At 40.1% G+C, this 17,608-nt stretch overlaps 1 protein-coding gene across 1 annotated transcript in view; it reads left to right on the forward strand.

Annotated features, from left to right (window-relative positions):
* The window catches only part of kcnq5a (potassium voltage-gated channel, KQT-like subfamily, member 5a), a 115,014-nt gene extending 97,828 nt beyond the window's left edge, over nucleotides 1-17,186 (forward strand). Inside the window, exons 11-17 of the mRNA XM_085369054.1 lie at nucleotides 4,916-4,969; nucleotides 7,062-7,303; nucleotides 8,542-8,650; nucleotides 12,720-12,851; nucleotides 13,112-13,228; nucleotides 15,626-15,752; nucleotides 15,979-17,186. Coding sequence (XP_085225180.1) covers nucleotides 4,916-4,969; nucleotides 7,062-7,303; nucleotides 8,542-8,650; nucleotides 12,720-12,851; nucleotides 13,112-13,228; nucleotides 15,626-15,752; nucleotides 15,979-17,064 — 1,867 coding nt within the window. The 3' untranslated portion in view covers nucleotides 17,065-17,186. The remainder of the gene's footprint in view (nucleotides 1-4,915; nucleotides 4,970-7,061; nucleotides 7,304-8,541; nucleotides 8,651-12,719; nucleotides 12,852-13,111; nucleotides 13,229-15,625; nucleotides 15,753-15,978) is intronic.
* Nucleotides 17,187-17,608: the final 422 nt, after the last annotated feature.

The following is a 17,608-nucleotide window of genomic DNA, read 5'->3' on the forward strand; positions in this document are numbered from 1 at the left end:
GGCCCAGGCGATATACTTAGCAAATTTGAAATAGACTGAATGACAGGTTTCGAAACACACACACAATCTTGTTTTCATTTCTTAGTCGGAACATCTTATTGCCATAATGCTTTCCCTACCTGCATACCCTAACCATCAGAAATGAATGCCTAACTCTAACCTAACCATAACCTAATTGTAACCATGACACTATGGTTTTTCTCAAATGCTAAAACACATTTCAAATGTTTCCACCATGTTCCCCAATGTCTAAACACAACACCCTTTTCTAAAGCTACATAAACACAACCACACCTTTCCACTGCAAAACTCAAACTTTCACACCAAAAGAGCAGCTTGAAGCTTTCAAAAATGTAAACAATATACACATCATTACACACTACAGCAAAACAATTGAAAACACAATGCTCAATTTGTGAGAAGGTTCTTTGTTTCATAATTACATATTTTTAGAAACCATACAGTAACGGATCGTCATAGATCTCTGCAGAGGATTAGGCATTTAGATTTGTGAGTTTCATATGAAGAGTATAAATCTATAGAAAATCCTGCATGTACGTACACTACTGTAACACAAAAACAGAATCTATTGCAAACAACAATACTCCTGAAAACATGATCAGGGTGTGAAGTTAGTCACACCACACACACCACAATCACTGTGCGGCATCATGTCGCTGTGCTGCATCGGGCCACATCACCTCATCCACATCGCAGGCTATATTGTCTCTTGCCAGGCACCGCGGGAAAAACGCCCTGGAATGGCAAATCCATCCTTGGAAGGCCTCCGCTGGGATGTCAACACAGGCCAGCTCCATTGCCCTTAGGTTCTCTCTTGTGTATGGTTGTCTGTCATAAACCTTCCATCTCCACGATGAGAAGAACTCCTCTATACGGTTCAGGAAAGGGGAGTAGGGTGGCAGACAGACGTTTAAAAAGTGGTCACTGTTGGTGGTGAACCACTCTCTGATTTGGTTTGTTCTGTGGAAGCGGACATTGTCCCAAATGATCACATAAATGTGATGTGCGGGCCCAGGATGGTCTTGTTGGCGGTCCAGGAGGATGTCTTTTAGTTCTTCTAGGAAGGTGAGGAGACGTTGGGTGTTGTAAGACCCAAGGACAGCATGCCCGCCCCTCCAAACCCATGGCCGCACAAAGGGTAATATTACCCCCCGTTGGCCAGGGACCTCAGTGATGGCTCTTTGGCCAATGATGTTATGGCCTCTTTGCCTTTGTTTCTGCAGGTTGAAGCCAGCCTCATCCAGGAAGAGGTACTCATGAGGTCTGGTCATCACGTCCAACTGTAATATCCTCTGTGAAAATGTGAAAGTGCACAGGTGTTCAGAACAACAGTCAATCAGGTAGCACAGTATTGTCCAGAAGTAATGTAGGCCACTGAGCAACACAGTATGTCCACTAACTGTACTGTGAACATGGATACTTACTTGCACATACTCGTAACGTAGGTCTTTGTGTCGCGCAGAGTTGCGCTCAAAGGGAACCCTATAGACCTGCTTCATCCGCGTCTTTTTGCACCAGACAACTCGGTCTATTGTGGCCAAGCTGACATCGTCAATGCTCTCAAAGTTGACATTATCGGCAATGACTTTGTCTCTGATCTCCCGGAGTCTGATGAGGTTGTTCCCACGAACCATATCCACAATGAGGGTTTCTTGTGCTGCTGTAAATATGGCAACCCTCCCACCTCTATGTGGCATTCTTTCAACTCTAAAGAAAGAAACATGTGTTGTCAATTGGCATGTGTTACAATACAGTCACAACTGATTTGAAACCAATAGACTACTTTCACAGGTTTGTAAAACTTTATTGTGACAAAGAAAGCAAACGAGTACAATACCTGTTGTGTTGTCTGAATGCCCTGATAATGGTGGCCACGGTGAACCTACTCAGGTTCGGACGGACTCTTAGTCCTGCTTCAGCCATTGTCATGCCATGGACAATGACACTGTCAATGACTGTTGCTCGCATCTCGTCCGTAATGATGGTGCGAGGTTGTCTTGCACTCCCTCCTGGACGTTCTCCTCTCCCATGTTGGCCTCCTCCTCTTTCTCGTTGGCCTGCTCCTCTTCCTCGTTGGCCTGCTCCTCTTCCTCGTTGGCCTGCTCCTCTTCCTCGTTGGCCTGCTCCTCTTCTTCCAGGGCCAGCTCTTCTCCCTCCTCTGCATCGACTTCCTCTTCCCTGACTCTGCCTTCATCCATTGTGTGTTTGGAATCTTCGGCATACTGTGCACTCTGAACTTGCTTTTATACATGTGGTCACAGCATTAGCAACAGGTGTCTTCAATTTTGAGTCGTTGTGTGTAATGAATGACGCCAGGTCTGTTCATTGTGTTCAAATATTGCTGACTGTGGCAAGCATGTTGCATCACATGAGCTTTCATTTGAGAAGATGAGCAGAGTTCTTTTGCAACTTGTGTTTTAGCAAGGCAAGATGTGTTTAGATTTATGACGACGGAGGATTGTGTTCTGTGACTTGTGTCTTCATGTGACATGTGTTTATGATATTGGTAAATGATGGCTAGATTTAGTAAATGTGTTTAGACAACCGGTCATTTGGTTTAGAGCAGGGGTGGGCAATTCCAGGCCTCGAGGGCCGGTGTCCTGCAGGTTTTAGATCTCACCTTGGGTCAACACACCTGAATCACATGATTAGTTCGTTACCAGGCCTCTGGAGAACTTCAGGACATGTTGAGGAGCTAATTTAGCCATTTAAATCAGCTGTGTTGGTTCAAGGACACATCTAAAACTTGCAGGGACGCCGGCCCTCGAGGCCTGGAGTTGCCCACCCCTGGTTTAGAGGATTGGCTTTTGTGTTTTAGCATTTGAGAACAACTGTAAAACCACATTTTGAGTCTCAAAAATGCCTTCAAACTCATGGGGACGTGCATTTTGTCCCCATAAGGGACTGTTGGTCCCCACAAGTGTAGTAGTATTCAAGTTTTGGTCCCCATAAAGATATGTAAACATGGTACACACACACACACACACACACATACAGACATGCAGGCACACATATGGTGCAGAGACTGTGCAGAATTTAAAAGTCAGGTAGGCAGAAGTGTGGTAATGGAGACAATTTTTTAATTATGAGCAATTGCTCAGCAAACAAGTGCTACTTTCAAACAATCTTGTGAAACAACAGAATGCTTTTTCTTTCAATTTTTTTTACCTCAATTTTCTATCTCAGTTCATAAACTGTGATGGTGATTGTCTTTGCCGTGTGTGTGTGTGTGTGTGTGTGTGTGTGTGTGTGTGTGTGTGTGTGTGTGTGTGTGTGTGTGTGTGTGTTTGTGTGCATATGAACGCACACCCTTCTTCAAACACAGGAGCCTGTACCATGTCTGTACCATGACGCACATTTTCCATTGGGATTGTATTTATATAACTCATCAAACACAAGTCTAGAAGAGACAGACCAAAGTTGAAAAAGAGGGAGGAGAGGGGAGATAGAGGATTTCAGAGAGGGGAAAAAGACAGAGAAAGATTTGTGAGTTTAATTATGCTAGTATAATTTTTACAGTGCAGCACTTCTTTGGCAACATTTGGGGACCTTATGTTGAGACAGCAGCTTTTTAAGGCATTTAAACTTAAAACACCACCACACATACGTATATAAAAAAAACAGTTTACACTCTCAGTCAAACACACAAGCAAATGTGCTTCTCATCCTTAAACAAAATAGCATTTAATTAGGCTTTGTTGCTTTCACAACAACATTAATTCCCCAGAAATCCTTCTGTTTAAAAGACTGTGTTTAATTAGGTTTTCCTTTCTTAGAAACAATTTACACTCGTTTAATCATAATTATGCACACTTTTATGACACTGCTTCTCTTCTAAATGTTCTCCTCCACCAAGGGAACTCATAACACTCTCTGTTATTAGTGGTTTTACAGACTGCCAACTGTGGCTGTTTGGCGGCGGTAGGTGCCGTGGTAAACGGCTGGTGGTTTTTGTTTAAGCAGACTTGTAAACACCAGCAGTAGTAAACATTAGGCGCACCACAAAGTGCTACAGCAGGCATCATGCTGAGCATAAGTGTGCTGGATATTGGCAGTGAAAAGAAACATGAAATAAAGATTAACGGCGGTTTAATCATTAGGTTATGCGTATAGACAGGTGTGTGTGAGAGTGTGTGTGTGTGTGTGTTCATACCTCCATGTGCAGTGAAGTATAACTCAATCCCACTGATAGTAGTAGGTAGACTTCCAAAGAATTTGTCTTTTTTCTAACATTTCCTTTGTCTATTTTTAACCAGAGAACTATTTCTCATCATTTAAGTGTGAAATTATATCTCTAGCCGACTCACCTCCTTCCTGATAAGAAAACATTTCTTTGCAATGACACTGTTCATGTGAAAATATTTATTTATTCCACAACACTGTTGAAAAACCAGCATTCACTTCAAACTGGGCCAAATAAACTGGCAAGCATGGCAGCTTTTAATTTAAAGTTTTAGACAACGGAGGAGAGGAGACAGAACATATGGATTTGGTTTGCTTGTATTGGATGCAGTATTTGCACATAGATTCAGTTGGACATACTTTGTACTAATAAACTGTCAGTTTAAATTCTGATAAATGTCCAGTCTGACTCCAGCTCTGCAGCTCAGGGATCCAACAACAATGGCACCGACAGGAAATTTGTTGGATTTGTACTGTAAATATGTTTGTCTTCCCAAAAGTGAGGGAAAACTGAGTACAGGTGGTTATACCCATTCCCATCCCTCTTTGAATTATATCCCCTGCCCCTGTGTTTGCTGTGCATCAATATTGACTGTAGAGAATTTCTCCACTGTGAGCTGAAATCTGCTCCAGGTTTAATATCCTCCCTTATTTATCCCTTTCTTCTCCATCCCTTTCCCTCCATTTCATTCATCTGTCCCTTGTGCTCTAGTAAGGGTCTAAGTAATGGAAGGCTCTTCAGAAGGTATTCTCGGAAATATAGGAGGTACCTACAGTACTACCCAGCATCCTCTCTGCCCTGCCCTTAGCCCTTAGAGTAACTTGTGAGAATGAATGACTAATGGCATGGAGGAGAACAAAGAGAACCCCACTTAACTGCCTTCTTACAGTGCTTCCTTACCCGGTTATTTTTTTATCCCATAAAGGAATTTGTCTCTTTGACTATTGCTGCCTGCTGCCTGTCTATCCCAAACAAGTCTTTGTTACTGCATTAAAAATTAAAGGGAATTCCACCTAAAGTCATTGCAGAAGTAGACTTTGTTTTACAAGGTACTATTTTCAAAAGCAATACCAATTTTTTTTTTCCTTAATATGATTAAGGAAAAAAATTGCAGCAGTAAACAAATTGCATGTTGAAACCCCTTTTGTTCTTAAAAGGATTCAATAAACTGACATTATGGCATGCTGCTTGTCACGACTCTTTCCTAATTTGATTTCATTTAATTGCAAATTATGGATATTTATACTAGTTTCTCAGGGAGACACTTTAATAAAATAAGGAAATCATGGATCTGGGCTTGTTATCCTAAATTATCTCTCAACAGCATATATGTAGCTCTTCTATATTTACTGTTAACGTCACTGTTACATTACTGCTGTACCTCCCATTTAAATCATTATGCCAATCAATGATGGAAACTATGATAACACAAAAAGATCTATTTCTCTCCAACTATTTGTCTCAGTCCACAATATTGGATTTTTATTTCTGTTTATTAATAACAGTACGTGTATAATATCACATCGTTACTGTATTGCTCAGTGATAATTTATAGTTTTAGCTTGTGCATTGCAGCACTGAATTGTGTTGCTACACAAGTAAGAGAAAGGAATGGTAATATTGCACAGGTCTGTAAGTTTCAAGAAACAATAGTAGATAAATTGGTAAATTGATCACTGAATCTCAGGTGAGATACTGTGGTCTGAACAAAAAGATGATTTTTTTTGGCATGGAAATTGTGCTGGAGCTTTGCATCTCTCTCATCGATCTGCTGCATTGCATGCTGATCAATTTGCCCAAGAAGCATACAGTAATAGTTTGCTGCAGTGCATCTCATTGATTTTGAACTTTCTGCATACCCAGCAGCCCCTTAAAGGTTTCCAAAGATGTGAACATTATGTCATGAATTTCATTTTTGTTTGTCATTTTTAAATGTTTGTGATATCATTAGGTATTTATTTAGCCTGACAAAAATTGGGGTGATAGAGGAAGACCAAGTTTGTTTGATTTAATAGAAATAAAAGTGAAAATGTGATCATAAATAACTACATTAAACAGTTATATGCTTCAAAAAACCTCATTAATGATTAACCTTTTGATACTGGTTTTAGTAGACTTACCTGTGACTATTAATTACCATGCTGGAAGCGATTTGGCAACAACATTCGTCTTGGAAAAATCTTGTTCTTTTTGCAAGTAAAGAAAATAAAATCTAAATTAAGATTTTGTCCAAAAACATAAAAGATCAAGCACCATCTAGAAATTTTAGAGGCTTTTTCTCAATAATGGTGTCATTTGTTTAATGTCGATTAAAAATGACCGTGGTGATGACGGTAATGTTACTATGCTTCAGCTGCGAATGACGATTACAACACCTCAGGATCACTGAGGGTTTGTTTTTGGTGGCTTGGTAGGCAGTCTGGCACTGTTCTGGTGTTTTGGGCATGTCAGTTGGATGGATGATGTTTGGTCTAAAGGAAAAGACAGAACAGTGCCCTTTGTCTGAGCTCTGAACTCTTCTCACTCTCTGAGGGGAAATAGGTGTTGACAGCATCCCCTTTTTGTCTCTCTCCTAGTGTCTCTCTCTGAACCCCAATCTGTGTCACACATAAGCTCTTTCTTTGTCACTTCAATCCTTAACTCACATTCTTCACTTTTTCCTCTCTATATCTGATCATTCTTTCTGTCCCTCCTACCCCCCCTACCCCGTGTCTTTTCTCTCGCACATCTTTCCTACTTTCCTACTATATTACCTCTTTCCTTTCTACTGATATGAATGTTTCTCACCATATCCGCTGTCATCTTCTCTGCTCCTCTGCTATTTTCTCTCTCTCTTGTCTTCTCTCCCTCCATGCAGTCAGAAGTTGAGCTTTAAGGAACGGGTCCGCATGGCGAGCCCTCGTGGTCAGAGTATGAAGAGTCGGCAGACGTCCATGAATGACCGCCAACGCTGTTCCCCTGGCAACGAGATGGTGGGCAGCACAGAACTGATGGGCGGCAGCCCTGCCAAAGTGCAGAAGAGCTGGAGCTTCAATGATCGGACCCGGTTTAGGCCGTCTCTGAGGTTGAAGAGCCAGCCTCGTACAGCTGTCCCAGATGGTGAGCTTGTAATGTTACTGTAACCAACCAAACCAATATCTGACAAATGACACTTTCAGAGAAATATGGAAGAAATATGGGAGTATATGTAAAATGCCCTGTGGAGTTACACCTTTCAAGACATTACCTTAAATATAACCCAAAAAAGTTAAGTAAAATAAATTCAACAGTATTGTAGCACGTTTGAAAACCCAGTTATCTTACCCCTAAATTTGTGAAGTAGTTCGAGATATGTTTTGGATCACTGCCCTGCCTCCTTTCAGGTTCAGTCTTTTAACTGACTGTGTGACATTTGCACTCAGACTTATATGATTAGAAGAGATTTAGTGGAATCCATTCTTCCAAGTTTCTATGCCATCGTTCCTGTGCCAAGGTTGTTCATTTCCTCAAACAAACATTTTGCCCTGTGGTTAATTATAGTTTGGTAAAAATTTGGTTGAGGAAATCCATACATTATAATTCATTGTTAATATAGCTGATTATTTGTTATTGCTATGTCCAGTTTAATTTGTTGTCATTTTTTGCCAATTTTATGTTGCCAACTTTGTGGTAACCATTTATGATGGTCGCATCCTGTTCTAACAAGCAGAGCAAAGCAAAGTCCATAAAGACATGGATGAGCGAGTTTGGTGTGGAAGAACTTGGCTGGCCTGCACAGAGTCCTGACCACAACCTGACTGAATTACAAGCCAGGGTTTCTCATCCACCCACACCCAAGTTTGTGAATGTGATAGCTCGAGAACAAAGCAGCATAGCAGCTTCAAATTTATACCACAGGTGTATCTGTTAAAAATTTTGGACAAGTTCGAATCTCAGTGACCTTGACCTTTAGATTAAGTTCAGAGGTCAAGTTTTCTGAAAATCTTGTGAATGCTATAACTTGAGGTTCCATAGAATTTTGAAATTGATGATTTTATAATGCTTATTTAGTCCTCTTCAGGTCCACATCTCCCACTCTAATTGTTATCGGTAGTATCAAGGATATACACCCTCCTCTTCCATCTTATATCGCGGAGGTGGCAAAAATATGTCAGTTTCTTTGTTCCTGTCTTAAATATCCCAAACACAATATAGATTTTCACCTCCTAAAAGTCAAAATAGTATCATTCGGAAACATTCTCACAGACTCTTTTCTCTTCCAGCTTGCAGAAAGTTGCAAAAGGTTTTTGAGTTTCAAGACTGCAGATGCTTTCAGCAGAGCAACATTTATTGATGACTCAACACTCTGTTTCTTTCAGTGGACACAGGCATGACCACAGAGGAATCCTTTGATGAGCGAGGGTGCCACTGCGATGTTACTGTGGAGGATCTATCAGCACCTCTCAAGGCTGTCATCAGAGCTGTCAGGTGAGGTCCTGCTCCAAATAAACTTTATGAGTGCTTTATGAGGTAATCAAAATCAACCCCAAATCACCAAACTGCTTGAAGACTTTGGGCGAGCAATTCTTTTTTGAAGAAGAAAGAACCAGCAAAAACACATTCAGATGCTAATATGCAGTCACACTCAAGAAGATTTTATTGAATTTTCTTACAATGTCGAAAATAGGGAGTACTATTACGAAAATAAGACAGATAGGGAGGTCACTTCTGCAGTTAGCTTTCCAAAATCGTGCTTTTATCCATTATCCTCTTCACTCACATTAGGTGCCAAAACTCAGTCACGTCTCACTTTTCACAGCTTTTGTTTTCATTTGTTGTTTAACACTTTAGATATATAATTGCTTTTTAGAGAACTGGATGGCAAGATTGATAAAATAAATCACATATTTTGGTAAATGTGAAGATGATAACTCCCGAGCTCTACCCACTTGTTGTCTTGCTGTCTAGTTAAAAAATGGCAACAAAATTACAATTTCAAATTTAGGCCTTTTTTTAAAAACAGTGCACAAACCATCTGTGGTGTCAGGTGGGCTACCTTTATCTTCTATCATATACTCTTAACCCTGAAACTACAACTATTTCTAAGCTCTAGTTCAAAGCAGCAATAATGGAAACATCATTTTGTTAGGGGTAGGAGATTGCAGTGATGTTGCACGTCGCACATTTGGATCCCTGGGTATAATATAATTCCATTTTTTGAGATGTCTTTGTGCCTCTGCAGTATACATGAGTCTTAGTGCGTTAGAATCAGCTGTGTCAGTGTCACCATAGACAATGGTCCTTACAAAGTCAGGATTAGGAGGCTGGAGCAGTGACAGCTGCATGTTTGTAAGGAAAGAGGATCTCACAGATTTCCTTTTGGGACCTTTGTGCTTTTCGCTTTAGCTTTTTTTACATGTTACTTTCACTGTCATCTGTTGGTTAGGCTTAGGCACTGAAAACTAAATTCAGTAAAAGATTGGGGTTTGGTTTAAAATATGCTCCTGGCAAACCTGCTGATGAGTTGGGAGTGACAGCCCCATCTCACTAATGCCATAAGAGCACAACCCACCAAAAGGACACCTTCTGACTTAATAAGCCACGTAAGCTTTTAACAAAACAGCTTTAATTGAGGCCTTGGGGATGAGAACGGTCTGAACCAATTCAACAAAACCATGAAACTCTGATTAGTCTAATATATGCACTTTAAAGAGCAGCCAACAGACAAATAGCTAGCTAAATTACAGGCTGCAATATATTATACCAGTGGTTCTTAAACTGTGGGGCGTAGAGTCTTTGGTTGGTTGCAGAACCTCTGCAGGTGGGGAACAGAAAACCAGGTGAAAAATAGGAAGTTAAATATAAGTGAAGAGAAAATGCAATTTATAATTGCCAGTTAACTTAACCAGCAGAGAAGCTGAGGGACGCTGGGGTAGCTGGAGAGAAGCAGTACAGGTACAAGGACAACATGCAAAGATCTAACCCTGTGCCAAATAATTCTGAAGCACTAGAAAATAAATCAGAAAGTCTAAACCTAACAGAAATATTTGATTAAACTACGAATAGAGCAGAACGCTGAAACTCTTTATATACTACCACATGCACTTCAAAGACCCGCCAGCAGACCAACAGTCAACTAATTAGTAGACTTCAGAATATTATACCAGTAGTTCTCAGAAGCAGGCATAGGAAAAAATCAAGTTCAAATCGAATGTTAAGCAATTTCAGGGAAAATCAATTAGTAGGGATTTGGTGATGCTATTTGGCTGACCCTTACTTAAGCTGTATTTTTTTTTTTTTTTTTTTTTTTGCTGTTGATGAAAAAGTGGCAAATGAGCTCTTTTTGGCTTCTGAAGCAAGACATGCCAGAAAATGTTCCTGCAGTTTCTTGCACAGAAGCACCAGGTTTCCAAAGTCTACACTTGGTGTGTAACAAGCTGCTGGTGCTGAAACTGTAACGGTAATAATAACTAAAATTAAAGAGGATGATGTTATTAGTATTTTTCTTTGCTAAATGCTAAATTGTACTAATTTTAACAATTATGCAAGTGAGAATATTTTCCAAAATGCTAAATTAGTCCTTTTAATCAGACTAACTAAAGTGTTTGTGCTAATAATAAAACCCATTATTTATAATTGGTTATAAAAGATAATGGTTTATTGAAATGAAGTTTGAGATTACCCTTTATCAGCAATCCAACTAAATTGTTGAGTAGATTTATTGTCTACTTTTACATATATGTCCTGCATGTTGGAACTAATAATACTGCTATTGATCACATATTTATTTTTTATCTTAGTAGTTTTACCTCTCCTGTGCTCTCTAAAGTCAAGAGTTTCTTCCCAATCAACTGGTAATGTGACGGCACTGACCCGTATTTATGACTGCTATAGTGCATGAATATAGTGTGTAGATGTGTTCTAGCTGAGCCTGCTCTCTTTCACTGGCACCGGCACCCTGTGAACAAGTGTTTATCCTACTGGCACCAGATGACTCTCTCACTCCACCGCTTCTTCTCACCTTTTTTCATTGTGCAAATGTCTAATTTCATATATGAATGAAGTATTTTTTAAATGGCCTACTTAGCTGTAGTTTCTATATTTTCTATGGTTTACTAAGAATTAAAATTTTGCTGCCTCAATTTTATAGATCATGAATTCGATTGTTTCCATATAATAAAGAGACAGATTGTTGACGAGGTAAAAACTGGATAAATTCAGCATTTAAAAACCATTAAAACAATTTACATTTATCAGCTTTTTAAGGCAGGGGTTCAATAATAGTTCAGTAATAAAAAGACAATGAATCATGTGTGAAAACCTGAAACCCCTGGCATGCCCTTAATAAAAGCTCTGAATTATTGATACAAGATAAAAAGCCAAATTATGATTTTCAGTTTTCCATCTTCAAATAGTTGTTGCCACTGCTAGTATCCCTGCATTTTGTTCCATGCTTTTTTTTTTTGTTTGTTTTCCTTCTGTTCAGTTGTCATCTTTATATAGAATTATGGAAAAATAAGCACATGCACTTAATATAAATGGTTAAAGGGGTTGTAAGTATACTTACAACCCCTTTAGAACCTCACATTTGTTTCTCCAGGCATTTGCTATAAGTTTGTTTATGCATTTCTGAGGTATCTTACAATTGATCTTAAACTCAATTGTATTCTTTCTATGTCAGATTTTTCATTTACCAGATTTTATCATTGTGGCCTAATGGAGAGTAGTCAGTTATGTAACAGTTTGAGTGGAATCTTTTTGTAATCCACTCTTTAAGCGAATGAAATCATTCTGTCAACCTTTTGATAGTTCAGTAACAGTATCCACTCAATCATTCTTTTATCTGATCTGGATTATTGTCAAGTTTAGGGGTTTACATGCAAAGACTTTATATCATCCTTTTGTATAATGAAGCTTATTAAACCCCTCTATCACCATCATCATCTCTTTCTAGATCTACATACAGTTGCACAGATAAACTCCCATCTACGAGCTATGCTGCTGCCACCTAACCCTGGCTGGTCTGCACACTCAGCAGGCCATTCTCCATGGGCAGCCAGATCCCAGGGTTTTCCCAGGGTGTCGGGTTGAGGGCTGGAGACCCCCTCCTCTGTCAGGGCTGTTATTACACAGGGTCATCTGTCACTGCTGCTTCCATTTAGGCAGTGAGAAAAATAGGCAGTGGGAAACTACCAGAAACCACTGGGGACTCTAAATGAACCAAGAGGCATAGATCTCCTTACCTGGATCAATATTATTACTCAGCAGCGGCTCTGTTCACCAAATAAAAGGAGAAAGAAAATTACACTCAGGTTTCACAAATTCGCCATTACGCACTGGTTTTCCATCAGATACTTCAGAAAGTATTTGAAATTTTGTGTTATCTTTGTTACACTCCAAAAAGAAAAGATCAACAGTGAAGCACAAGAACCTCTCTGTAGGTTTTCTCAAACTTACTGCTGCCACCTAATGGTGGTGTTTAGTAATTACACCCTAGATTTCACTTAAATTGACTCCCAGCAATCACTGTGTGTGTATTTGTCTTTTGCATGTATAGGATCATGAAGTTCCACGTAGCAAAGAAGAAGTTTAAGGAGACGCTGCGTCCGTATGATGTGAAGGACGTGATTGAGCAGTACTCTGCAGGTCACCTGGATATGCTCTGTCGCATCAAGAGCCTTCAGACCAGGTCAGGAAACGGCATGCACATTGATTGATATTGACAGATTTCTGTGTTCTTGCTTTCAAAATCAAGGAATTTATAGATGTATCAATAACCTGAGCTGCTATGTGTTGATTTTGCTGCAATTCGAGCTAACGCTATAGGTTATATAGCACGTCACAGAAAATCATTATAAATTAACTTTAAACTTTAACATTCTTTTAAGTACATATTTCTTTTCCAAACTAAATACATATGTGTAGATGTGTGTTCCCTCTCTCTCCCAGGCTAGACTCTGTAGTGGGTCCTCCTCCAAGGCCTTTGCGCAGCCGTGGAAAGACCTTTTCCTCTCCCTCCCTGCATTTATATTACAGCCAGACCAGCAGGAAACGGTCGACACCGGGGTTAGACTCACCCCCTTTTCTGATCCTTCTGCCAAACGCTTCCCTACTAACTTTGCCAGCCAGTTTGAATTTGCATATGCTTAGATGTATTTGAACTAATTCAGCCAAATGTACAAATATAACTTATCTTAATACTTGAAGCAATCTTGGTGCAGTAATCATTTCACTGACTTAATAAGTGGACACATAGAAAACACAGGCCTTCTAGGTGAAAAGTCTGTCAAAATGGCATACACATAGCTTCATGCCACACATTACTATGACCACCGTTATTCTTCAGCACAGACTGAAGTCTTCTAGGTGAACTTTCTAGTATTTTCTTAAAGCAGTCTTCAGGAATAGTTTTCCAGGTTCTTGAAGGACATTACAAATCTCTTCTTTGGATGTTGGCTGCCTTTAGTTCTATTCTCTGTCCAGATGATCCTACAGTCTATGATGGTGCGTGGTTTTCTTTTCAGGTATGCTTTGACTGCATTAGCAGTGTGTTTGGGATCATCGTCAAGCTGATGAATTGAGCCATTGCTTTCCGCATGGTATTGCACAGTGGATTAAAATCTGATGGTACTCATCTGCATTTGTAATTTAGTTTTGATAAGATCCCCAACACCAGTGACTGAAATGCAGCCCCAAATCAAGACAGAGCCTCCACCACGTTATTTATAAATAGGTGTACAGTCAGTGTTTTCTTCTCTCCTGACCTCCTCAGTATAGACCGCTGACAATTTGAATCAAACTTTTCTCATTTGGATTCATCACTCAATAACACCAGTTCTTGCTTTCTCCCTTTTTCCCTTCCTTAGCAATGGCTTATTGACTACCACCCTTCTACTGAGATAGGTTTTGATGAGGCAACATCAAACAATAGCTGGATTAACTGAAGGGCTCGATGCAAATCTTGAGTTCTGTGTCAGGTCTTTGTACAGTTTTTTTTCCTATTTGTTAATGATAGACATTTAAATGTTGTTCTTCTGCAGTAGATATGGTTTTAGGCCTACCGCTTCTTCTTTTGTCCTCTATCTGTCCAGTTTCCTTAATTGCAGGACACACTGCACAGCATGCTGAAACATGCCATGTTTTTGACTAAAAGCATTTTAGGAATCACCTTGTAGAGAAATACTATTTTTTGCCAGTCGACCTGTGTTTCAGTCGGCATTAGGCGGCCTCATAAACAAAAAATCATTCATTTGAAAATGCCATCCTTCACCTCTGTGTGTATCTGTTCATTTATGTACCTGTGCTTAAAGCTTCATGGTGTTAAGTCAGAGAGAAGTGCCTGATCCAGTTTTTTTCCTATCTCCAGACTGGCCAGTGCAGCAGACTCTGGTCGCACCCAGCCAAGGAATATGTCCTCTCCTGCACTACACTATTATTACAGCAACCACATGAAGAAGCTTTCTGGCTCAGGGTTATTCTATTTCACTTAATTTAATTTTAGACTTTAAAATCCTGCCACATGCAGCCATAGCTGCTAATAAGTGCTATAGCAGTGGCAATCGGGTTACTGCGAGCAGATATAAAATATCTGAAATGTATTAACCTTCCCGCAGAACCAGATGGTTGGAGTTTACAGTAGAACATGTACTTAATACCAGAAGGTTTTGACAATAACTGAAAGGCAAATTAAATTCCAGTACAATTCAATTCCTTATTTTAACCCAAAACTTGATGATTTTAATATGTTAAACTCCATCCACATGGTAAAGTTTTTATTAACCGTGTCTGACACATAAATATTTGAAGTAAATGCAAACAAACCCAAACACAGCTGTCTGACATCACATTAGATCACACTTCATTCTTTCTCCTTTCATCAGAGAGTAGAAACATTATTGTATGTGAATGCTGCTGATTTGTATGCAGTTGTGTGCGGTTTGGATGTGCTTTTTATTTTTTCCTGAGTGAAAACAGGCACCTGTGCATTACTTTGGAACTCAAAGTATGGAAATTAACTTCACTAACTGAACATAATTAACTGTCAGAGAACAAAGACAGCCATTGAATGAATACTCTGACATAATCTGACAATAATTTAAATCAAGCACTGCAAGAAGCAGCTCACTCAGAGCTTTTTTTTTTTTATTAAATATGCTTTATATTCAATAAAAATAAATAAAAAATGCAAACACAAACAAACTGCTACAAAATGTATTACATCCGATCCTAAAATTGAGTTTCCCATAGATTTTCCTCCTTTTTTTCCATAGTTGTTTTTATACTATAGCACTGATTCACTCAAGCCATGTGTGGGGTTTTTTTTACTAACCCTAACCTTAGCCTTCCGTTGCTTTAGGTTTGTTGTCTGACTGCAGATAACCTGAAATACAGCAGGGATGCCTTCTTATATTACAACGTCATTATTTTCTAGTATAATAATCCTAATGTATGTGTGTATCTCAGGGTGGATCAGATCTTGGGAAAAGGCCAGATTCCTGTGGATAAAAAAATGAGGGACAAACTGCACCCAGATGGAGACTCCCTAGAGGGCATGAGCATGCTTGGACGTGTGTGTAAGGTGGAGAGGCAGGTGGGTTTAAGAAAAAAAAATAAGGAACACAGAATGCATGTAAAATGCATTCATAAACTTTTATTACCTCACATTGTTGGTGATTTGTTTGGGCTCTTGACCAATACCTGTGAAATTTTGCTTTTAACAGTATCAATTTATCTGTATTGGAAACCCCCAGAAAATTTACAGAATAGTATTCAGCTCTTTCAGCCTTGGTTCTTATTCTCTTTTCTTTTGTGCCTAGGTAACTTCCATTGAATCAAAGCTGGACTCTTTGCTGGATATTTACCGCCAAGTCCTACAGAAAGGCCCCTCAGCACTCACCCTCTCCTCCCTCCCCCTGTTTGAGCTGGAGAACCAGCATCATAACTCGGACTACCCGACCTCAATCATTGGCAGGGATCTTCCCTCCCATCAGGGAGGTGAGCCTGTTGGAAGCGGAGGACACAACAGTGGCGGCATGCGTCGTTCTCTCAATCCCAACCCGAGAGGCTTGCGGCTCATACTGGCACCAGCTGATGATGATGCTCCTCCGGACTCAGCCCCTCCATCCTATCCACCATCCACAGCCTCGCTCTCCCCATCACCTCTGCTGCCCCCTGATAGCCCTTATCCAACTTTGGTCACCACCAATGGTACCCCGAAAAAAGCACACTTCCCTGATCTGCCACCCCCACCTTCCTCGACGGGGAATTTCACTCTTCAACTCCCCCCTATGGTACATCCCTCTCACCTCCGATGCCCTGCTGACCCGATCTCAGATGATCTGACAGATGGAGTGGCAGTGGACGAGGAAAGCTCTGGCCCCTCTGTTGTTGTAGGATGCGGTGTGGATTCTGACCAAGAAGGTGACAACGAGGCAGCCTTTGGCCAGGGAACGGTTCAGCTGCGGGAGAAGCCTGGCTTGAAAGCTGAGGGGGTCTGGAGGAGGCACATGAGCCTTGAGGTGAAGCCCTTGCTGCTTCTCTCTTCGAGCCCAGATGGGAGGGCTTCAGACTGGGAAGGTGGTCTTGGGAAGTCGATCTCTGTGCAGAACCTCAGTCAACCTTTGACCAACCGTGCCCCTGGTCTCTCCTCTGCACTCAACAACAGCAGCAGCAGCAATGGTAGCGAACGCAGCACTGCCCATGATGATCTTAACAACTGGGATGATACAAAACTCTTTATTAGAGAGTGCAAATTACAAACATCAGAGGAACATTTCGACTTCCTGTCACAGGGACCTGGAAGCAGCACCTCAGACCTTTTAAAGACTGTGGAGGAGGCTGCACCTCACCCAAAAGGAAAGTCAGAGTTTCTCAGTCAGTCCTCACACATACAGCTGGCATAACCACACTTACTGACAGACACACATTTCCATACTGTATGTAAACACCACTGTGGGTGAAGCCACTTTTTAAAATATTTTTACAGGGCAGTAAACAGATTATGTTGCAAGTTTTACAAATAAATCCTTTCTATATGAACAATGTTTTGATATTTTGTCTAACACTTTTATTCCCAGTTGCATACACACTTTTCATAGGGTACTAAAATTACTACAGCCTATACAGTAAATGAATGTACACGTATGTATGCAAGTGGCCATACTCATGTAAGACAAAATATACAATCAATACACAAAGATGAAAATAACCTTACTGGAAAAACAATATTTTGTTTTTATACAAAAATGACCAAGTTTTTCATATTTACTATCATAAATTAAAGAAAAAGATGCTTAATTTGAAGAGGAATCTTGGAAGGAATCCTAATTTTATTTCTAGATCCAGACTTGTTGGAAAAGCTGTGGATGCCAATCAAATAATGGGGCGCATTGTGAGAAACGGTTACTGTCCAACAATTTTACATTTTTGCTGAGTCTGACTCAGCAG

Source organism: Diplotaxodon limnothrissa, linkage group LG13 (genome assembly GCF_057381915.1).
Source record: "Diplotaxodon limnothrissa isolate DT_005_m linkage group LG13, D_limnothrissa_male_GT1.1, whole genome shotgun sequence".
Lineage (NCBI taxonomy): Eukaryota > Metazoa > Chordata > Actinopteri > Cichliformes > Cichlidae > Diplotaxodon > Diplotaxodon limnothrissa.